This window comes from Carassius auratus, chromosome 10, assembly GCF_003368295.1.
Source record: "Carassius auratus strain Wakin chromosome 10, ASM336829v1, whole genome shotgun sequence".
Taxonomy (NCBI): Eukaryota; Metazoa; Chordata; class Actinopteri; order Cypriniformes; family Cyprinidae; genus Carassius; species Carassius auratus.
Window position 1 is genome coordinate 13,466,604 of NC_039252.1, and position 25,477 is coordinate 13,492,080.

At 37.0% G+C, this 25,477-nt stretch overlaps 1 protein-coding gene across 1 annotated transcript in view; it reads right to left on the reverse strand.

The window, feature by feature from the left end:
* uvrag (UV radiation resistance associated gene) overlaps window positions 1–25,477 on the reverse strand; it is a 98,509-nt gene that overhangs the window by 25,091 nt on the left and 47,941 nt on the right. Inside the window, exon 13 of the mRNA XM_026273808.1 lies at window positions 15,807–15,882. Coding sequence (XP_026129593.1) covers window positions 15,807–15,882 — 76 coding nt within the window. The remainder of the gene's footprint in view (window positions 1–15,806; window positions 15,883–25,477) is intronic.

Consider the following 25,477-nt stretch of genomic DNA (forward strand, 5'->3'; position numbering starts at 1 on the left):
TAAAAAAATGTAATCTTAACTTTAAACTGCAGTCATTTTTGTAATTATTGTCTATTGTGAAAAAAAAAATTAGGCAAATTAGATCTAAAGCTATAAATGGAGACACATATTGATTAATGGTTGTAGGTCCGAATTGTCCCTCTGGCAGGAAGATGGAGAAGCTACTCACACAACACTTCAGAAGTCAATGGATAACTGGATAATGGATGTTCTTGGAAGAATGAATGAAGGATGTAAGAGGTCAACAACCCAAAGAGGAGAATAGCTGGGGGAGTCATACAGACAGTGTCTGAAAAACTATGTTGTAGAGACAATGAAGTGAAGGCTCACCCATGTTTAAACATCCAAATTTCAGGGTTTTCAAGTCTGTGGGAACTTGTCTCAGGCCTGAATAACTGAGCATTTGGCATGCTTATCCCATTGACAATGAACAGGCACGGTGCTAATTAGTGTCTGCCATTAAGATGCTAACCTTATTGTTATTTCAACTACTTGACACTCCAATTAGTGGTGATATATGATTCCCTGGGAGAAGAGGGAACCGGTAGGCCTCACCCCATCAGCAAACACTTCATTCCCTTCGCTAAGATCCACAGCCTTCCGTAAGCTCTGGGGGTGAAGTTCATGACTGATGGTTTTCAAAATCCTTGATAAATATCCATTCCCATTCTAGGCCCAGTAATACAGGCTGACAGGACGGGTGCATGGTGAGGCCTTAACTGAATGAGCATGCTTTATCACCATTGTACAATAGAACAAGGCACAGGGTAATTGGTGCTAAAGCCAATTAGTGTCTTTGTGCCATTAAGATGCCTAACAACTCTTATTTGTCTGAAAGAGATGTTTCAACTACTGAGTGACATCTAACACCAATTAGTGGTGATATAGAGGTGTCAGGAGTCATGTGGATTGTGTGTCTGCATGGGAGAGAGTCAAATTAAGCCATTCCAGACTGTTAAACTTCAGTGGTGTTTATTTAACAGCCACTTTCACTGGCCAGTTAACTCTTTTTCATCAGCTGTGAAACCATTACAGGGGCCCTGGGAGAAGAGGGAACCGGTAGGCCTCACCCCATCAGCAAACACTTCATTCCCTTCGCTAAGATCCACAGCCTTCCGTAAGCTCTGGGGGTGAAGTTCATGACTGATGGTTTTCAAAATCCTTGATAAATATCCATTCCCATTCTAGGCCCAGTAATACAGGCTGACAGGACGGGTGCATGGTGGAGATGATCCTTCTTAATGGAGTGATACTTTATGGGCCCCGAGAGAGTCCGGAAACACGTGACAATCGGGGTGTATGTGAACGGAAGGATGAGAGAGAGACAGACAGGGAATGCAAAAGAGAGAAAGGAATAAAGCAAAATGAAGGATAAATTATGATGGAAGAAGAACGCTAGATTATAACTGAACTCTCGTCTGTTTCTTCCAAAGATCTTCTTCAAAGTATAGCAGCTCATCCACTGTTCCCAAATGAGACTGAAAAGCTGGAGATCTTTAGTAATAAAACCCAGATGCTTCAGAAATGGCCAGCACAGACCTGAAAACTACCAGAACCCCCCACCCCTCCTCACTCTCATCATTTTCAAATCTCCACCAGATGGAACCAAGCTTTTTCTCCTGTCTGTTTTTCTGGGAGATGGTTTAACTTCATCAAGGGAGAATTACCCAGCAGATGTGTAGAGCAAGTTAAGCGTGACACGTTAAAACAGCCCACAAAGCTTTGGTGTGGATTAAGAAGAACAACAAGTCTTCCCGCCTTGAATGCATAAAACTTGCCCCGAATCTGGAGCTGGAACAGAGGAGAGCCGAGTGTAGTGGTTTCTGATCTCTAAACCAATTGACATCTCCTTTGTAAGGATGTGCTCTGTGACCACCGTGATGACAATCTAGACCACTTTAAAAATTCACTTTACTTCAAGGAGGACTCCAGCCATGATTTACCGAAATTCTGGTCAAAACATGCTCTATATACACGTTAATGCAATTCATGAAGTAAAAAAAAAAAAAGTCTACTGAAAACTTCTTGATTTTTCTATGGTCAATTTCAATCTTTCGGTTTTATCTGACAGTATTTTTTTACTTCTTTTACAGTGTTTAAAAATATCTGAGAATTCATAAATCAAGGTGAATTTACTTAACAAGCACATTAAGTTAAGGTCTTAAGTCTTGTGGGAAAAAAAATTCAAATAACAATTAAGTAAAAAAAACTTTATAGATTTGTATTTTTGTTACAGGTTGAACTAATAGTTTCAAGAGAATTGTGCTGAGCAAGTTAGTCTAAATTTAGCTACCTAAATAATAAAGCATTTGGTTCAATGGCACAGAATAATGCGGTGTTTCAAGCAGGTTTTTGAGTCCATAAATCACGACTTCAAACCACGACTTTGAACGCAACTTTGTAGCGTTCCAGGCAAGTCACGCCAAACTGCCTGCAAGTGCAAGGAATTGTAGCAAGATTATTAATTTTACTACACAGTTATATTGTCCAAAAGTCTATTTCTCACCATTTACCACTTGCATAATCACCGCATCCATAGACAATATTATCTGTAGGGGCTGTCATTGTTGTTTTGCGGGATACGTGACATCAGAGTGCGGAACTGGGAGTACATCAATCCAGTACAAGTTCAAGCCTGGTATTTCACGGGTTTGACTACGGTTCCAGTGCACTTTCAGGGCTAGAATGTTGGAAAAACACGGATTACAGGTTGTCTGGGACGTGACATAACTCTAAGTTAAAGTGACAGTCACCCCAATTTGTAATCATTTACTTAACATTCTTCTGTGGAACACAAAAGTTGTTTTGAAGCATTTTGTCCATACAAAACCAACAATAAACCTCATTGACTGGATGAACAAAACCACTCCGAGAAATCCTTCAAAAATATATTTTTTCCTGTTCCACAGAAAAATAATGTCATAGAGGTTTGGAACAAAATGAAGTTAAGTAAATGATGACAAAATGAGCAGGAACAGAATTTTCATTTTTGGGTGAACTCATTTATGTGCAATGGAACCACATGCTTGCAATACATGGGCCAAGCAAACAATTTTCAGTGCCAGGGCACAAGCTGACTATTTGTAAACTCAGTAGTATGTTTTTGGGTTGGTTGGACCACTGTGTGTGAATAAACAGGATTTTGTTATGTGAATAGGTAAACAGTACTTGAAAGTCAAGAAATAGATTTCATTGTAAAATTCTTTGGTTAAGCTGTGGAACAGAGCCCCAACTTCCACGCGGTCTCTTTGTTCCTGTAGTGCAAAAACTGACAGCTCTGAAAAATGGCAGCCATTTTTACGTCTCCCCAATATCTTGATAAGATGACAACTCAAAACACATTTGGAGAATAACAGGAACTTCTCCACATTTGCCTTGTTTTCTTTATCCTTATTCTTCAGTCAATGTAAAAACTGTATTTGAAAAGAAACTTACAAGGGGCTGCAGAGGTTATCGATTATAAGGAAAAAGAACATTTCATTGGAAAAGTGAAAAGGGAGCCAATAGAGACTTCACACCAAAGCAAACTACTCTAAATTTAAAAACAGCTGGAAACAGTAGCCCAGCTATTAAGTCATTGACGATGATTGTCCGCCAACACTTTCTTGGGTCTGTGAGAACATTTTTTTCATTTTTATTTGATAAAGAGTTCTTGTCAGCAGAGCTAAAGGCTTGGCAGACGTAGGCCTGATGGTTTCAAAAGAACATGTTCCTGAAAAACCTGGAATCTATTGTATGAACCTCAAAGTATGATTCGTATTCTCCTCAAGATCATATATTTGCAGACTTGGACATCTAGTTTTTCACCAAAATGATCATAAATTCAAGTTTAACTTGCAAAGAAGTGCATGGAATTCCAAATAAACAGTTGATATAGAATTGGCTCTTCTAGTATGGCTTTCAGCAATTTTCTGATTCTCAATCAGACTCAGGACTCAAGGGAAAATCTGTTGGGCATTTTTACTTTCCATAGAGAAGTAAACAAACAAACAAATATTTACAGTACCCTTGAGACATACCAGCATCGTTAGTGGGCCACTGGAGACTGGGGACTACCTTTTCTGGCACATATATATTAAGTGGCTCTCTCTCCTCTTTGCGGTGCAAGGCGAACCCCTGGCTGCCGACTTAAAACCATGGAAATTCAATTACAACCATTTAAGTGTTTCATAAAGCCATAGGAGGCTAGCCAGAGGTATGCTTATAAAACCAGGAGCAAGTGAAGGTGGCGAGTGCTAACGGTTCTGGGCTCTCCCTGTTGCTCTCTTTTTATTCTCCCTCTTTCCATCTGTCCCCCTCTCCTCGCTTAGAAATGCTGAATGGGTTACCAGGAGGACAATGACAGACAAAACAACAGCCCCAGATACACTCTTAAATCACAGCAAGTTGGCTGAAGTCCCAGACTAAGAGTAGGTCAATGTTTCTGAGCTTTACATACATCCAAAAGCTCGTAGAGAGACCCACACAGACAGTCAGGGTCACCAGCCAATGTAGAATCCACTAATAGATGAATGAGTAAGAAATGGAGAAAGGAAGAGGTGTTGAATTTGCTCTATAGCTGGATTAAAAGAAAACCAGGCAGAAAGTGTGGTGTGCCTCAGGTCTCTGTGTTAGGGCCAATATGTATTTTCTTTAAATCAAAGTTCTGTCATTGTTGACTCACGTGTTCTGAATTCTTTTTTTTTTTTTTTATCTTGAAGGCTTTCAAGCTTCAAAAATGTCACAAAAGCAAGCTATATTCCATGTCTTCTGAAGCCATACAATAGCTTTAACTGAGAAACAGACAACAATGTAAGTCATTATTCATAGAAAATCTAATAAATTTGCTCTCCTTGGTGTATTCATGAGAGTGATACTTTTTTTAATGACTCAATTAATCCGGTTTTTAAAATTTCCGGTCTGCTCCAAACAGTTATAATTTGGCTTCAAAAGTCATACAGTAGAATATAGTGTTTTCATGGTGCTTTTGCATGCTTTTAATCTTCAGTCCACATTCAGTGTAACTGTATGCAAACAAGTGAGCAGTGAATTGTTTTGTTAAAATTTACACTTTTGCATTTGACAGAAGAAAAACAAGTCATACAGATTTGTAAAGACGAGGGCGAGTAAGTGATAGCATAATTAGAAATGGAAAACCAGTCAAAAGAACACAGATTTGAGCTACAGTTGGCTGTTGGATGATACATTAATAGGCAAGAATTGGGCAACTCCTTGTGGTGACACGCTCAGTAATTTCTTGTGGTGTGATACAGCTTTTATGAGTCCTGGAAGGCATCCCCCAGAGGTTTCCAGCTTTCTCCGCAGGCTGCTGTAGGTGCTACAGCAACAAGAGGAAGCAAGACCACACAAAGCTAAAGCTAGTGGGAGTAGTAAAAGTAAAGGAGGAGTGTGTGCTAAAACACATAATGTTACCAGACAGACGAACAACCACAACTGCATGTGCTGTAACAGTTTAAAACCAGACCAATTGCAAGGTTTAAATTAAGATACAAGGGCCCACCTTTTAATGGCTCCAGCACTGGTGCCCAGTGACTTTAAATAACTAAAACGATGTAGAAGTTCTGACATGCATACATCATTTACGACCAGGGCATCATGCCTCTATTTTTGATGGGTCATCAGTGGCAGTCCTTTAGACTACTTAGACACAGATAAAGCATTTAGAGATAGCGTTACAAACATAAAATAAAATGAAATCTTCTATTCGCTTTTAAAACCCACTTGGCTCAAAAATATGAAGGGGCATATGATGCTTCTGAAGTGGATTCAACTCAAATCCTATAAAACAAAAAAAGACAAACATGAACTTATAAAATCCTTCCCAATAGGGAAAACCCCCATAGACATGTTGTGTGAGAGGGTTATATTTAAGAGTGAAATCTAGTAAAATAAGCTGTTCTGCCAAGAGATCAGCCAGGAGAAACTGGGATCATATATAAAGCTATGAGAAAGGAGAAAGTTGAGAATCTCCGAGGACATCTGAATCATGCGTCCCTGCATAGAACATCACTGTTAAGAGGAGCAAACACTTGCCAACAGACTCTGGACAAGAGCACAGGGCTTCCTCTGGTGACATGACACAGCAATAAAAAAAAAACGCAGAAATACTGGGCACAGTATCAGAGCTTATCTCAATGCTTCAACTAGTCATTGACTTCAGAGAAAGAACAAGGAAGAAAGAAAGAGGGAGAGCAGAGGAAAGGAGCAAATGATGATGAAAAACGTTAGAAAGAAGAGATGGAAAGATGACCTAAAGAAGGTTTAGGTAGGGTGAATGAAAGAATGGAAGATTGAAAAAAGTATCAATAAATCAATAGACAAATCAACAGAGATGAAAATTGAAAAATGTAAAGTTAATTTAAGCTTTTTTTTTATTAGCATTAAAGAGTTTGGGGTTGGTAAGATTTTTAAGTTTCTTATGCTCATTAACATTGCATTTATTTGATTAAAAATACAGTAAAAAGAGTAATATTTTGTAATATTAATATTTTAATTTCATATTTCTAATATTTTTTTTTTGTATTATAATTTTATTATATTATAAAATGTAATTTATTTCTGTTGTGGCGAATTTTATGAATTACATACCCTTCAGAAATCATTCTAATATGCCAGGCAATTAAAAATGTTTTTTCTTATTATCACAATTGAAAAAAAAAAAATTTAATTGAGTTTATTGAGTTTCAGTGCTATTGTTTCTATCAGATTCTTTGATGAATAAAACATAAAAAACTGACTTTTTTTTTTAAGAAAGAAAAAAAATACATTTACCATCACTGGCTGCGTTAATATCAGTAATTTCAGTTGGGTTTGAAATACAGCAGCCATCTGTTATCTTAGAATAATTGGTGAATGCTATATTACTGACTGGGTGGGCATTACAGTCCTAATGGATGAGGTGTAACACACTTCCCAGGCCTGAAGGAAACTCAGCTTATTAAGTCTGATGACTTATGGAAAACAAATCGCTCCCAAGATAACAGCGAAAATGTGCACCCGCGCTGCGATGCAATTACAAGGAGCACTATTACATAAAGCTGTTGAGACAAACCAAATAATCAGTCTTTTTCTCCGAAATTCCACACGTCAGGTGCAGCAGCAGGATGTAATGGGATGTAATCTCTTCATCTAGACTAGTCAAGTCCAGTAGTCCGTTAATCTGTTTTTCCCTCCCTCATCCATAAATCAATTCTGTATTCGGGTCTGCAGGCTTCGTTCCCATACCTCTGAGAGCATAGGGTGGTCCCCTTGCCAGAGCAGGCCGTTTATGCTTTGCCAAAAACAATTTTGCGGTTAAGATGTGAAAAATAAATCGGGTTAAAAAGTGGTATTTTTCATAGTTGAGACACAATGCATAAACCTAAAATGGCACCTAAATATATTTAAATATAAACCACATTTTTGACGATTATGCAGCCGCCTGCTTCGCATACAGAGTGGCACTTAGTACAGTAATAACCAACACATGTTTGCTAAAATTGCATTTTGACTTCCTTTATAGGAAAATGAAAATTACCAGTACAGTGAGTGAACTTTCATAGAGCTAAAAGACAGAAAACAAGATTCATTATGCAGTTCACTAAAGCAAACTTCCTTGAAATGGAAAGCGGATGCCGTCTGGCTTGGGAAAGATGGAGAGCTGGTTAAAGAGTTGATCAGTTCCAGGTCTTCTCTTGTCCCCAGTGATGTTGGTTTGGCGGTGAAACTAGGGGGACCAGGGTTCACGGCTAGGCAAACAAACACGGCGTAACGCTGGTTTGGATGGACTCACTGAGCCTGGTTTGTGAAGATGGGGCTTTTTATGGACGGCCGACAGGAGAAGGGCTCTCATTGTGCGAGGGACGGCGAGTATGCAATACATTGGCTTTTTCTGGAGGGTCCAGCCCACCACGCTGGGCTGACTCACTCACCGCAGGCAGGTCTGTCAGACAGGGAGGATGGATTCTGGGATAGCCTGGGAATAGTTTGAGCTATATATGCTGTTCTCTTGGGAGTTCTCTCTAACACTCATCAACTCCCACTTTTATTTACTCGTCTGATCTTAATTAAAAGGAGGGAGAGTAAATAAGTAAATATGAGCAGTCAGCCTTTTTGACTCAATGGGCTGCCTTCAATGGCAAACTGAGTTGGGATTTAGGTGGGTGTTTCTTCAACTAAAACCACCTTTGGCTTTGTGGACTAAAAACACTTTTCTTACTAAATAAGTAGCTTATTTAAATCATCTACTAATATTGTCTTTACATAAATTTCATAATTTATTCTTAAAGTTATAAACATGTATTATGTATGATCACATTTAGCAATAGAAATATATATTTTTTAACATTTTGGAATAAAATTTGTGATTCTTTTTTTCCCTCTTGCCACGGCTAATTTCACAACTAGCATTCTATGCATCCAAAACACGGACAATTCAATTACATTTTTACAAAACTTGTGTAATCCCATGTAGGCTATCTGTAATCAAATGCACATTTAAAACTGGAATATAATGTAATTTTCACTTACAGTACATGTAAAATTTAATATAATAAAATAAAGATTTATTTTGGATCATTTTTAATCCAAAAAGTTTACAGACTGCAGCTTTAATACGGTTTAGGGGAATATTTCAAGTGGAAGCTGTGGATTTTTTCCTCCAACTCTCTGTTTCTCTCAGTGTTTGGGCTCATCTTGAGGTGAGCAACCCATGGTGGCAATTACATTTAATGCTGTGTTGATCTTTCTTTCACAGTGCAAAGTAAATCGAGGAAGATAAAAGTGCAGTCATGGAAATTTGAATTCTAACAGGAAAACACTAAGTTAAGAACTGGAAAAAAAGAAAAAGGGGAAGAATCGTGAATGAAGGACATATGAAAAGGGAATTAGTGGGGTAGGAAAAAAAACAAGAAGTGACCAAATCACTCATAGATGAACACGTACAAGAAAATACCACCACATCTAACGGAGAGAGTCATTCCCAGCTCACACTCTGAGGTTAAGTACACAGTCTGATGGAGGTAAATGCTGAATGTGACATATGGAAATTCCTGCTTAATATACACAAATAAAGCCACTTAGCCTGAGCGATTAATCACACTGAAGCGATTTTGTTCACAAAGCGCTGTTGTGGACTTGCTAACGCTCGCATGAAGGAAAAACGTTCACACAGGAAGTTAGGTATGTAATGGTAGTAGTTAACTTCTCATACAGGAACCAGTGGCCTTTTACTACATGTGTGATACAGCGAATGAAAATGTGAGTGTTGGCATGCATATCTCCTCTCTCACCTAAAGTTCATATGGTTTCCATCTCAGAAAAGTCATGTTAGATAACAGTCATGACACTAATGGCAAGCAAGAATCTCTCACCTCTTTATAGCTACGGTTCACATGCACCTGAATGTCTTCAGGGAATAAAACATATTGTACACATAAAGCTGCACACGGGAGATTTGAAAACGCATTTGACTATTTGTAGCACAAGCACTAAAGGGGCGATAACATTAGCAAAACTGCAATAAAAATATGGTCTAGATGTACTGCAAGTGCAGAAATTTTAGAAACACAGCTCACAGAGAAGCCATTTTCATCCAATCAGCTTTCTCTGTATGACCTGATGTAAAATCTACACTGGTAAATCTTTGTAAATGTATGGGCCAATTCATTTTTGCCAAAATAAAAAAAAAGTGACATTAACCCTCCTGAACATTAGTAGAAAACCTCCAACTCAACTATCAATCATTGCATTAAAACACAATTTTTAAATTTTTTAACACTTTGTCAGTTGTGTGTGGCTGACTGTAAAGTGTTTCATTGCCAGATAACGTTTTATAACCAAGAACATCAAGCATTTGTTTGAGATATCACATTAATATCTTCAGTAAAGTGAAAAATGTAATAAATAAAATAAGTGTTTAAGAAGCATTATCATCATGAATGAAAAAAGCTAAACGAAAATATTTTTGTCAATTGAAATAAAACTAAAACTAACATAACTAGGAAAAACTACAACTAAATACACAAATTAATAAATATTTTAAAAAAGGGATTACAAATTAAAAAAATAAATTAACTCTAAATATGTTATTCATCATCATTTGGTTCTCTAAAATGAAATACAAAATAAAACAAACCACTGTAATTGTATTAATATTTTGAATCAATATGGATTTGTATATTTTAAAAAGTTTAAGTAATTTTGTTGTGTGTTTTTTTTATTTTGTAAATTTAGTAGTTTTGTTTTTTTTAAATACTCTATGTCCATATAGATTTTTTTTATCAATCTTTATTTTATGTTGAGTTATTTTCGTAAATCAAAATGAGAAATGTTGCCTTTTTATTTCATTTAATTTTTTTAATTTTTTTTACAAGTATCAAAATTGTTATTTTAAGTATGAGTTTTAATGAACTATTGTGGAATCAAAGGCTGACTATCAGTACCTCAACAAGTCCAAAAGCTTGGAATGAATAAGTGCAACCAATGCTTCCTAATCAAATGCTACAATCACAAGCAACCAAAATATGCGTATTCACATTAAAATCTGATTTAAGTCAAGTCATCCAGCAGTACTGATACTGCCAGGTTTCCTGGATTTGCAAAGAACAGGGCACAATGCTAGACCTTCATCATTCCCACCCCAAATTCCCCAATAATCTTCAACCCTCTCTGGGTTTAATTCCCAGCGCTGCCCTTCCTGCTGAGCTCCTTGCCAAATAAGATAGCTCACTAGCCTGGCAACTGAGTGCTAATTGTAATATTTCTTTCACCATTCTGTTTATGCAGCGTCTCAGGACGAGGTAATCTGTTCTTGGAGTGCTGCTGTGCTTCAGGAGACTTCTGTACTTCTGCCCTCTAGGGGAAGATGAGCCATTTAGACAACACACAAATTCACACATATACATGTTAAATACTTGAGTTCTTCAGTTCTGAAATCCCCAGTGATTGTGTCCAAATCTCCAAACCAGCATTCTGGATGATCCATATGAAAGATATTAAACAACAGCAGCACATGAGTGTTTGTTCTGCTGCCAACAAGAACAAAATCTAAAACATAATGATGTTTAAAAGCCAAATTCACAGCATTCCAGATGTTGTTGTGACAGTTGAAGGAAGTCTCAGCAGCGGCCTAATGAATTAAATACACTCGTTATTGAACATGAATGGAGAAGATGAAGTGAAAATGTCTTTTGTTTTTCTTTTCTGTTTTCTTTTTGGTACAGCATGTTTAACTTGTCCTCCTTGACTTGTAGTCTAAGCCAAAGGAAGTGAACTAGCCAGGCCTGACTACCTAAAAATGATAGCTTTTATCTCAGTTTGAAGAGCTTACTGGCAAACATGCTCAATAATGCAACAAACACAGACCAAACCGCACAAATCTCTTACACACACAGAAACTACCTTTCTCCATTACCTTCCTAACTCCGTTTCAAGAAGTCAGGTTTAGGGTCACGAGACACCAATGAGATGCATTTCTTAAAAGCCATTCACACAGAACACGTTTTTTATAGATCTGTTTGAGTTTGCATCTTTTTACAGTGACTCATGTAATAAATATGCGGCAATTTTTAACCCAACAAAGCCTAGTGAATCATATTTGATTCACAAGTGTATAAGATATATACAGTGCACAGTACAGAAATAAAAATACAAATACAATAAAAAATATTATGGAGATGTGTTTATAAAACTAAGCGTTAAAATATCATCTTACTAAGACATATTATTGGGAAATATAGAGTGGCAACTAGTGTTAATTCCGTTAACGCAAACTATGGCAAAAATTTTTGTTCAAGCCTTTTTCCCCATGACTAAAATGAAATCAACAAGGTCAATAAAGGATAATGGTGATTGTATCAAAATGCAATATCATTGACAACAAAAGTTGAGACTAAAATTCAGAAAAGAAAAACAATACCAAAATCTCTTTTTATTTTCATCGGGAAAAAAAAAAGAGACAAAATATTATCGCTAACTGATGTATGTAAGCTTTCATGATGATGTAAGCTTTCATGTATGTGGTTGCCAGATATCAAGAGTTCAAATCCTTAAATCAGAAGCCCCTTTCACACATTCAAACATTGCCGGGTTCAGTCCCGGAAAAAGCTCTGCGTGAACAAAAGCCAGAACTAATGCCGTAAAGGGTGTGTCGTAGTGATGACGCATGTTTTCGTGCGACTCTTTTACCAGGTGTTTTTAAGGCAGATCAACGTTTGCAACGAAAAAAATATGTGCAAACTGTAATTAAGCAGAGATCAGTTAGCTCCTCATTATCCACGCTGAAGCGGAGATCGTTCGCCAGATAAAGTGAAAGTTAATTTACCTAGCGTTTTCGACTCGTACATTAGGCGTCACATCTTGATGTCACGTGTCATTACGGGACCTTTACTCACATATTCGCATGCACATATTCCAGGTAATCACTGGGTGTGTGAAAGAGGCCAAATCTAGTGACCCGGGAACAACTACCGGTACACATTACCTGTGTATTTTCTGGAATCGCAGTGTGAAAGGAGCTAGAGTTTCTCTGTTAGAAGAATATGTTTTTGCCTGGTGTTTTGCTTAGTTTTTGCAATCTGGCAACCATGTGCATGCGCTTGCTCTTCATTACAGAAGTGTCGACGATGACCTGAAAACATAAACAAACAAGTAAGCTGGAGTTTAGCAATTTTCATGTGAGATGTTTGGCTTAAATGAATGTGTCTTTCAGTCTGTCTGTGTTCTGTCATGAAATCTATAGTTGGCAATTGTGGTTGCTAAATAGATGCACTTGCTCAACCACTGTTGTTTTAATATAGAAAATTGTTGCCATTTGGAATTGTGGCACTTGCTATGAAGAATTTCACAGTTAAGAGTATTTTTTGTTTGTTTTTTCCAGTTTTCATTAGTGCATATCTAAGTCTTTTATATTAATTTATGTATTGAATAGCCTATAAAAAATCAGTACAAGATGATGTAAAATATACCATGTGAGACCACATTCTATTAATTTGAGCTTTATTGGTGAAAGTGCAATACTTGAAATTGAAAAATTTATATTCTGATTAATGAAAAAAATAAATGCAATTGTAATTTTAAGCAAAAATATGTTTTTATAAAATTTAACCATTAAACAGGTTTTCATTGACTAAAGGACTAAAAATGCTCAACTAAAACTTGCCTAAAGAAAAACTGGCAACTGATGGATTTTATGCAAGTAGTCTACTATATGCAAACGTTTAAAAAATATTTTGCCTAAAAGATCAAAAACTGTTCTGTTTCGAAAACTCAGAAATGTAGTTTTTCCATCCCACTGCCTTGCGTCTCGTGTTTTTAAACATAAACATGTCCAGTGTGAATAGCCCTTTAAATTTTCATTCATAAAGTATGTATTCTAACATAAAAAATTGCTCCCAAAATCAGTTTATTCATTGAACCAGAATCTTTAAAATCCAATGCTGTTTCCCTGGCAATATATTACCATAAAGTAGTTCTTACAGAATGCAAAAATGCTTAAATAGTACAAAAGATATTGAACAAATCCAAAAATATTGCACAAAACTATCAACGCACCAAGAAAAAATGTATTGTTAAGATGCATTGTTGATGGCTGTGAATCTGTTATAAAAGCTCAGCTTTGATGACTACAGCAGCAGTGCTTTGAAGGGGATAGATTTAAAGACTAAACATCTCTGAAAAAGTTGAATGTGCTGACAATCTCACAGCACGCTAAACCACAGCACGTTGTCAGCACACTAAAACCATCTAAAAATGATTCCTTTTAAAGCAAAAATGAAAATAAAAATAAATAGTTGTCCATTTTGACTCATCCCTTGTTGCAATGGTGCAAACGGCAAAGATATAGATATAAAAAAATAGAAAATAAAAAAGCCCTTGAAAGCTTTTATCACTGTTCTCAACTCATCTATCAAAGACAAAAGTGCCCGGGCGAAACCCCGCTGGCCACCTGACATTCTTCTCCCTTCCTCCCATGACACAAGGACTGCATAAAAACAACATCCAGTCAGCGCGCTGCTTCAAAGCAACTAAAACACCCCTCCTTTAGTTCTCCCTCCTGCCTGCCTGGATCGTTTTCAAACACACACAATTTAATAAAAGATAGACGTTTAATCTCCTCCATTCCAGAACAAGAGCACCGCTGTGAAACCCGATCTCTGCTTAGTCTCAGCAGCCGGACACACAGAGCCACCGCGGCTACGACTAACGAACGGAACGTATTAAAGACGAGAGCGATGGAGGCACAGACCACAAAAACAAAATAACAAACAGGATTTCACTTGCTAGTTTTTCGCAAATCATATTAGGTAGGAAAAGCAAAGGTCAATTTTATAATCTTCAGGGGTCGGCGAAGCAGCTTAGTCCTATTTGGATAACCAAAGAGCGTGCCGGAGCGGAATACATACAGCGGGCCTTGCCATCGGGATTGAAATAGCTAAAAGAAGAGGAAATTACGAGTATAGCGTGACTCAAAGGCAAAGCGTCATGCATTCTCCGGACAGTTCCTCTCCCAAACTGGAACACATGTGCAAACGGACACAGAGGCCCAAACATGAAATGAGTTACAGCTCATCTGTTTTGCTACGTAGCCATGTTAACTAACATTAAAAGCCCAATCGGTAGAGTTCAACAGACTCAAATGTTTCAAAATGTTGAGTTCACTGAGCTCATATGGATCGTCTTGACTCAGGGTGAGAGGCTTCCTAAACAATGAGCTTAAAAACCGCTCGAACGCGGTCGACATACCGAGATAAGCTCTATTAACTTGCCCTACAGAGAAACACTGACAAGGTTAATGAAGATTTCTGGCAAAGGTGCAAAGCATTACATTCGTTCTGATCAAGCGGATGTGGAATGGATATGGTGGACGACAGGCAGTATGAAGAAAAAGCTGCGGAGGGCATCTTGCAGTCAGACTACAAATGGAGGCATAGATCAAACATGACAGATATATAAGTTTTCCCCTCAGAGTTGGCTGAGTTTACATATCACTTCATTCCATGCACACAGCTACATTTTTGTTCTTGCAACGTGCGTGCTGCTCGCGTGGGTCAGAGACGGAACGATTCGGTTGACCTCCTTGCAGTCTATTCTGTATTTTTCATCTCCTCTTTAATTTGGGGCAACAGCTGGAGCGCAGGAGGCTTGGATTCCATTCCCAGATTCACGGAGGCATGTTAATATTGCACTTAACCAGGCAAACTGATTATATTCAAGCTGTTTACTTGTGACCAAAGCTGAAAATTGGATTTGAGCTATGGCTCATGAGAGTCATTTTGTATGACGTTAATGCAAGTGGATTCCACAAAGTCCTGTCAACAGTCCTTGAACTTTAGCTGTGGAAAAACTTAGACCAAAATCTCATCATAGAAGTCTATTTCAGGGTTTTTTTTTTCTATCTTTTTAATAGTGCAACCAAACCAATGATGAGATAACCAACCCTTGTTCACAAATCTACTTTTTCAAAATCTAAAATTGTAAAAACTGTATTAAAAAAAAATAAAAATACTATGTATAAATCAAATTTAGACAGACAGACAGACAGATAGACAGATAGATTTGTATAGAAGCTACTTGAGGCCTCCTTGAAGTTCCAGTTTTGAGACCCCAGTCTACTTATTGGTCTGCGTTAACAAAAACACCAGGAAGTGCTTTTGTTGCGAGTTACAACATGAAAAATTTCTAAAATATGGAAGTATTTTTCTTAAAACACCACCTATTAAGTCACTGACTAATGGGGCAACATCCAAACCTTCTGTTTCGGACACACCCTGTGTAATGAGTTGGTGAGCCATCTAGATTTGTAGAATGGAGCATGGTGACATTCTTACCTGGGCGATGTTTTTGTTGAGCAAATAGACACCGTATTCGAACTGGAAACGCTCTCCTCTGGGGTAGAGAGGGAACCTGCAAACAAGAACAGCAGAGAGGCATCATGAGAAAGAGTCGCAGCACTCACCTTTGAACCGTTACACATGGTTCCCATATCAAACACAAAGCGAAGAACATTTTTTATGAGGTCGTAATCAGTTCATAACTTTGCACAGGACAACCTCGCACCAAACAACGAAAAACAGCAGGTCATCTGGATAAACAGCTAACCAAAAGACCAAAGCCTGAAACTAATAACTGTATTTACAATCCAACATTCAGAGTCAGGAATCTTTCAGTGTTTAAGGGTATTTATGTCCTGTGAAGTTAACCGAGCAATGATGATGCTCCAAACTCTTCACAAACTCCGCAAGGCAACAGGCTCTTTCTGACGTAAGCCATTTCAGCAGATGTTAAGAGACTGCCTGGAGCTCTGCAGGTCTGGTTCTGATCCGCTTCTCAAATGCATGTCTGAAACACAATCTATTATCCATTAAAATCATCAATCTGGCTTGTTTCTTTCGGTCCGTTCTCATTTAAACCACAAGCGTAATCATGATGCAGAGATGGCCGAGCGGCACACAATATCAATGTCTACATCAGAGCAACGTATAATGAATTAACCAGTCAAGATTCACAACAGATGAACACACTGGACTATTATTGTAATTCTGGAGGGTGCACACTGAAGCGTTTACTGAGAATTTAAGACTTCACAAAAAAGCTTTTATTATAAAAAGTTGTGCCAATATTGCCAATACAATAGGGTACACGTTCCAGATATCACTGGAAGTCTGTGGTGTGGATGACACTCATCTTTAGTTGATCCATTCATCATATTGAAGCAATACACCAATATAAACATTGACCATTAGCCAATAAAATATGAACAAGAACTAAATTTGCACTTCTAAAAAATAAATATAAGTGCTTGCAATGCACCAAAAGAGTCGTATTAAAGTTCAATAGTGTCAAAGTTATCATAGATTTAGGCTTCGGTTTAATGTCATTAAAATAAAATAAATAAATAAAATAACAATAAATAAGAATAATAAATAAAAAATGTAATTGACTGAAACAAGAACTAGATCCAAAAAGAAATATAAGTGACTGCAAGGCACCAGAATAATAGCATTAAAGTACGAGCAGGTATTAGGCTTTAGTTTTCATTTCATCCAAATAAAATAAATGAATAAAACCAAAATAAAATATCAGAACTATATTTACATTTTCATAAGAAAATATAAGTGTTTGACAGTTGCTAAAATAGGAAAAAAACAATTAAAAAAACAGTAATGTAACTGAAGTACCATGGATTTTAATGCTCACTGTTTTTTATTATTATTTTTTTTTTAAATGTTCTTTTATTTTATCGTATAGTCAAAGTGGGAATTTCAAGCTTTAATCTCATATTTTTTAAATGTCTAAAATGGATTTAAAAAAAATTATTACATTTTTATAGCCAATTGTGGTAAAGAACATTAAAAACAGAATATATAAAGAAGATCAACATCCAATTGTGTCTGCAGTTTGTAGCAATGGCCACATTTATTAAAAAAAAAAAAAAAAAAAAAAAAAAAAAAAAAAAAAACACAGGCAGACCTCCTGCACCCAACATCTTATTACTTTTACTGGAGAACATGGCCTGAAAAACCCAGTTGGAAAGTCCCTCTGAGAAAACTTCAGATGGGTTCAACACACAGACAAAAAGACAACTCGTGACTATTCTGCACCCTCCTCGAAGAAGCTCCAACTAACACCTGACATAACTGCAGCCCCGTAATACCAGACTACCACATAACTGCCCTGTTATTAAGAGCTTACACGGAGGGAGAGAAAGAGCGAGAGAGACACAGAACAAGAAGACGACAGAAAGCCTCCAGCTTAACCACCTGTGATCAACAAAAACATCACCACTTTAACCACAAAGCTCTCCTGACAGCGCTGTCAGGCTTGTTAAAACACCGCGTGTGTGTTTTCAAGACTCCATACCTGAGGAATGCAGTTAGAGTCACACGATTGTGAACGCGCGACGTAGAGTCATTCATCTTTTATTTTCACAAAACAGCTCAGAAGGAGAGGTCATGGACTGGAACCGGTCTGGGCTCACACACTGTAGCCTACGGGCACTAGGTACCTTCAACCCAGAGGTGTGAGTGATCTTCCGGAAGTTCCTCTGTAATCCGTGAGGCCTTTTTGTCAGTGGCACCTAAGACTTGGCTTTTAATCGCGGAAGAGTGGAGACAGACCCCCGCAATCACCTCTACTTCCTGTCTTAACAATTCTGTCTCTTATACACATACACTCTCACATTCGTCCTGTCCTGTAAGACACAGGGGGGCATAGCCATGATGCAGATGCACACTTAAACTTGCCCATTCACACACTTCAGCATGTCATTCATGTCACTTTGAGCGTCAAAGAACAGAACAAGTGCAGTGTTGCATTGAAATCCACGGAAAAACCCAGTGAGCTTCCTCGCTCCATTCAAAGATGACATCCTAACAACAATAGAAACTCACATGTCAAAACAGCAATACTGGCAACGTGACAAAATACCATAATAAATGTATATAAATATAAAAAAGTCAGTTTTAAAACTTTTTATATGACCTAATCACCAATAAATTATTTAAAAAATGTCAAACAATTTGCAATACCAAAATTTTTCGAAAAAATGACTCACACCAAGTCAAAAGCTGCACTGACTTTCAGAAAAATGTAAATAATGTAAACGTATAATAATATAACATTATTTACATATAAAAAATTATGTTGCATTTAGAAATATCAAATATGCAAAATACCAGTAGACAAAACAAAATGTTTATAATAAGTATGAACGCTAAAAATGTGTATTTTAATTTCCTCAGAACAGGAAAAAAACAATTAGTATTAAACTAACTAAATTTTTCATTATAAACATTCCTTACAAATGGCGAGCCTAAATAAAATTCACTTTAAGTGAAACTGAAATTACAGTACTAAATAAATTAAACAGACACTTTTAATCCATATTCTCTCTCTACATTAATTTGTTCAGCACTTTTTAAGTTTTTGGAAAATAAAAACCTGTTGCTGACACATAAATGTAATCCAATAACTTGCCAATAATTCTCAATAATTCAATAATTATTAAACTTTTAAATCTACATTTTTTTATAATACTTTTAAAAGCCTACCTGGGGGGGTGATTTAAGCCTCACAGTTGAAGTAGTTGTAACCAGTACTGTTTGAGGCACTAAAAAAACTTTTAATTTACAGTAGCGTCATTAATTGTGTAATTGGACTACACTGGTTGTGATTCATGTTTTTGGTTCATTGTAAACAGCCAGTTCATTGGAGTCATTCTTTTGTGAATCAGACTGCACTGGTATGGTAAGGTTCTTATTCACTAAAAACAACTGCCTGGCTCATAAAAGTAATTCATCTGTAAGTCAGATTAGACTGTACTGTATGTACACATAAGACAAATGTTTTCATGATTTGTTCACACTTCATTCATTCGTTCTGTAATGGGCCTACAATGGCTCATTAGAGTGATTCTTTCAAAAATCAGATTACACTGGTTATGCTGGTTGGTTTTTATTCACTAAATAGAATTGGCTCAGTCATTCATGAATCCAACTACATTGGAATCGACTCGGAGTCAATCGTTTGGGAATAAGACATTTCTCTCAGCGCTGTACATTTTTTATTCATTAAAAAGGACTGGCTTATTCGTGGGGGAAATGCTTTATGTTTCACGCTGTTCATTTAATAGCCGTGTTGCATCACAACACAAATGAGAAGTGCAAATTGAGCAAGAATCGGAATCGAACATCGCTTGGTTCCCGATCATATCCTTGCAAGCCACATCTTAAAAATATTCCATAGAAACAACCACAGTAAGCCAGCCAAAAATCACTCACACACACACACACACACAAATATACACCGTCACCTAACAGTGATTAATGAGCGCTCTCTGGTGTGTGTGTGTGTGTGTGTGTGTGTGTGTGTGTGTGTGTGTGTGTGGGTGAGATCATACTACTGTGACTCTGGTTCACAGAGCACCAGGAATTTCTCAAGGGAATGTCCAGTCAAATATATTATAACAGAGCAACAGGGGGCAGGAAGAGAGTATGCATGTGTGTGTGTAAGCATGTGTATGTACATATGAGAAAAAGTGTGTTCGGGTAACAGGACAGAAAGGGAGAAAAATGGAGAGGAAATGAGAATGGTTTTTATCACTATTGGAAATGTGAAGGATTACAGTGAGACCTGGAGAAATGTTCACTCTCACTCGGCGGAATAACACTTCCATTCACCCCACACCTCACAAAATGTCACACAAAACAAGGCACAACGCAAATGGATGAGTTTAGCTGGATATCAGTTTTACAGTGTCCCATGTTGCTTGTCTGAGTGCTAGTACTCCTTCTCAGAACTAGGCAGAAACATTATCTAGAAAAAATAATTTTAAACTGAATGTAAACTGAACTGCCCTTAAAACAATTATAGCACACGAGCAGATCGGTTCCTTCGCTTGAGAAGCGTTCAGCTTTTCCGCCAACAAATTCCGGCATGTAAGTAGCAATCCGCCATGGCGCGAGCGCATCTTGCTCTTAAAGGGAAAGGGAGATGACACTCTGATTGGTTTGTTGAATGTTATGTTATAAGAGGATAGGGACAACCCATTCCAAAAATGCACCCTGGCGCACAAACCGTTTTTCCGGCGTTAAAATAGCAAAAGTGGATTTGGACACGCCCTGAGTGCAGCTGCGCCTTGCGCTTTACACTTTGCATTTAGATCGTTAAAATAGGACCTACTGTCTTTGTTTACAAGTTTACAACTTGTTTTAAAAACATTATTTAAAAATCTTGAATGTTTTTAGGGGTATTTTATAAAAAAAAAAATAAAAATAAAAATAAAAATAATATATATATATATATATATATATATATATATATATATATATATATATATATATAAAGTAAAAGTAAAAATGCCATGCTTTCAAGTTGTGAAAAAAAAAGGATATGTTTGATAAATATCATTCAAGTTGTATAAAAAAATATAACCAAACCATTTAAAATCTTTAAAAAATTAATGATAGAATTTTAAATAATTGTTATTATAAAAAAAAATATGTAAAATTATAAAACTGAATAATTTCTATAAAAAATAAGCGACTGGAGCGGACATATCTCACCCCTCGCACTCTCACCAACAGGTTTTAGGGTGCTGTCAATCCAATTTTTCCCACCTTATGAATCTGATGAAAACCTCCAATATCCTTATACTAATATAGCAACTTTGCGTTCTTCATTGTCCCACCTCAAAGACAGGGGTTCATCAGTAGCAGAGCTGTACTTTTCCACTAAATGTTTGTGACGGGGCAAGACAACCGCAAGAACAAGCCTCCATGTTTCCACATTTGCTGAAACTTCCTTCTGAAGTATGATCTGGAATGTTACTCAATAAAACAAGGGTTTCGATAATTGAACATGACAGTGACAGATTCTCATTCGCTTTCCTTCCGACTGTTTCCGTCTTCTCTCCCTCACTCCACGGTAAAAAATGATTTTTCCAAGTTGCAAAGATTATTTAAGAATGTTATAAAAGAAAACACTATTTCAGTTTTTATACTGTTGAATTCAATGCATTACTTTCCCTTTCTTTGTAATTGTTTGTGCAGGTTTCCAGCTATTTTTACAAGTAATAAATCCTATACCAATTTATTTTTTCAGTGTTTATTACAAAAAAGGAGTGCGATATCATCAAGTAACTAAACAAGAGGAGAAGAGAGACACAAAACAGGCATGTACAATTACAAAAAGCTCTTTTATGAGACCGGATGTTTACATACACTTTGAGTGAGTGTATGTTTTGTGTGTGGCACCTCATAATCATTTCATGACCTTACATTAGCACACAAGCTCTATGCTCTGTTTAACCGCTCTATGACAAATTTAGGGTGTTCAGCCAAGACCTGACCCCTCTAAAGCAGACTCAGCAGACCAACTAATGCAATCACTTCTGCTTTATCACATACACAGGAAATCAGCTTCATTGAACAGTACAGCTGAAGTTTTTTTTGTTACAAAAAAGTAAATCCTGAAACAAAATGACCAGAGACCTTTAGAAGCGGCTAGTGGCTTGGAAAGAAGAGTGTCAAGTGGTTACTAGTAAGGGGGTGGTTATGAGCAAAATCTTACATCACAATATATAGAATTTCATTTTATGGTTACGCTAAATATCAATGTAGTTATTTTTGCTTTTAATAAGATCTTACTTAAAGGAACATTAATGGGTTAAATAGCCCTTTTAAGCAAACCAAATGCTTCGATTACCCAAGTTGCAAAAAGGTCTCTATTACCCTTATACAAGAGTCCCATTTGAAATCAGCGGATGTGCATCACTTCCAAAATAAATATGTTTAAGTGATCTTTTCCTCTACGGCTCTCAAACAAAACTAAACGGGTGCTGATAGTGTCTAAGCGGAATATTGTTTTTTCAATTATAAGATCCGTTAATGATACAGAAGGCGAATCACTTATGTTGTTTTTTCCCTAAATAATACTAAATATGCTGTATATGCACCCTCTGAGGGTGATTCATAATTTTTTTAGTTGTGAGTTTTGTGGTGTTAGGGAGCGATTTTAATGCTGTGTTGGATTTCCAGTTAGATGGATCTCATGCCTGTAAGTCTGATTCAATGATCTCTGGATGTTTTAATACATTTTTGCGGCGACTTTCCAATATATGCAATGTCTGGCGTTTACAAAATGACAGTGCTAGGAATTATATATTCTTTTCAGCTCATCACAGGTGTTATTTAAGGATTCTTTATCTACTTACTGTATGTCCCCTTCATGGAAGCATAGTCACTTTCAAGATGAATATAATTCCGAGGCTAAGCTTTTTATTTTTAGTGTTACCTCTGACACCCCCTACTGGCTATTTTAAAGAGATCAAAATTCTTGTGGAATAATAAAGGTCTAGAATTCACCTTAAAGGGACACTCCACCCCAAAATGAAACTTTTGTCATTAAATCACTTAAACCCATGTCGTTCCAAACCCATAAAAGTTTGGGTCGTCTTTGGAACACAAGATAAGATATTTTGAATGAAAACCGCGCCACAAGGATGCGTTGTTTTCTTTCAAATCAAAGCTAAATACACGTAGGAACAGCGCATCCTTGTGGCACGGCATACAATGATATGGAGAGTCACAGAGGAGACTGTTGACAAAGAAATTGTTGAATTTGTTGTTTTATTAGCTTACAAAAAGTATTCTCGTCACTTCATACTTAACGTTAAGATCTACGCTGAAAGCTTATTGAGTACCCTGGTCTTTTAAAATATTAAAATATCTCCTCATCCGGTGGTAAATTGGCTAGATTCTAGTGTGGCTTCTAGAGGTGTTGCGAGTATAATTTATAAATCACTTGTGGTACGACAGTATTCAAACATTCCGACTAAGGGTTTCTGGGAAAGAGAACTTAACACCATGATTGATTGGGACAATGTCTGGGAAAATTGTTTTGCTACATCTAAAAATCCAGCTCACCAAATTATTCATTATAAATTAATCTGTAAGGCATGTGCCACTCCCTGTTTATACTATAAAATGAAAAGTAAGTCTGACCCCTTATGTCACCTGTGTAATAGCTCAAGTCAAGGTACATATATACATATGTTCTGGGACTGAATTGGAGCCACTGCTTTTTCTTCTGCTGGATGATTCGTCGCTGTCATTGTCTGGCAATCAAAAAATATACTGTCTGCTGCCAAAAAGTAATTGTGGTTGGATCCCATCTACCCCAATTAGATTGATGTGGATGTCATACTTGCTGGACATTGCTCTATTGGAGTGTACCACAGCCAGAATACATGGTGCCACCAGAAGGAAAATACAATTTTGGTTGGACCTTTCTGATACTTTATTAGGCCTCTTGATATCATGAGATGTACTTGTTATCCTGCGAATATTGTTTTGTAATACTGCATTATTACTTTCATTAATGCCAACTTAAAAAAATGACGCTTGGTGAGCAATGTTATGTTATGTAATGAAAACGCATTCCTACATATTTAAGTGTGACATAAGTGTCCAAATACTTTCAGGGCCACTGTAATTTATACTACAGTTTGTTTAGTCCCGCTTTGATCATTTAAAATCATTTGCAAATGTTATTATGCAAACAAACATTCCGCATGCACCAGCAATAGAAATGTTTGACTTATTAAATGGTATATATGAGAAAGTTCCGATGGATAGCATAATAAATAACTATAACATACAGTAAAAATTGTTCCCTTCCTGTTCTCCGGCCACATTTCTGGTCTTAATTAAACAGCTGAGGAGGGAAAAATGCACCTTGTTCTCTTACACCAGCTCATAAAGAAACTAAGACGACAGAGTAAGTGGCCCACAAATTCCTTTTGGACCTTTTCAAGACACACGCATACTTTAAAAGCGAGGCGGAAAATCTCAGAATGGCTACAGCGAGGGCTATCGGCTGTGTCTGGACCATTAAAACAGCATTGCATGGCAGATGCTCAGTGTAATCGTTTCAATGATATTGGGAGTTACAGCTATGGTTGATTTATACGGCAAGTGCTGCCATTAGCTGTGACAGTTTGGAGGCAGGTGTTTGTTTAAAAGCAGCTGGGTTGATTTATGACTCCCCACGCCTAAAACTGCATTAAAAACACTGTAGTTATGGGGAATGTTCTCTGTTTCCCGGGCGAGCGAATGAACAATGTGCAGAGAGGGAACGCTGAAAGCTATGTTGCATATATGTGCGATCAAAGAAGGAGATAGAAGCAACAAGTGTGTGCGCCAGAAAGAACGAAGGATTTTGAGAAAACGTGCACGCAAGTGTGTTAATACATAAATATGGGTAGTTCACAAATAGAGTTAGAATATGCACTAGCACGAAACAGCATTAGGATGAAATGATTATGTACGTTTGGAGTATCAATTATTATATGTAAACAGGCAGGCGGAACACATGTGCCGAGGCCTGTGGAGAGTATACATTAGTGCAGGTCATTTGGAGTAGCTGGGAAGATTTTCAACAGTTCCTGGACTTATTCATGATCCGCTCCGACCACCCACCAAACGGCAGGCTGCTGCAGTATTCCCTTAACTCTCATCGAGGCCCAGTCGCACGCCAGACGGATGCAAACAGTGAAACTTCCTAATGAAGATCGGAGCTAGTCTGGAAAACTGCAGCAGGAGCATAAAAATTCTCAGTCAAATACCTGAAGACCAAAGGGAGACCTGAATAACAAATAAAAGTTGGATTTGAAAGTTGTGTTGGTCAGTTTTTTTTCACCTCTAATGAAAAAGCAATATATGAAGAACATACGGTCTAGAGATGCACCTATATCTATATTCTGGCCAATAAAAACAATAAAATATTCTATTCACATAAATGTAATTATTTTATACATAAAATAACAACCTAACCAGTCAATAACTGATACTGTATCAATATCCTGTGCAAGCACAAAACAGTAAGAAGATTGTATAATATTATATTAATATAATATTCATATAATTTCATGTGTACATAAAATTATAAATAACCTTTCCAGTCAATAGCTATTATTTCGATAATATTAAATAATAACCTA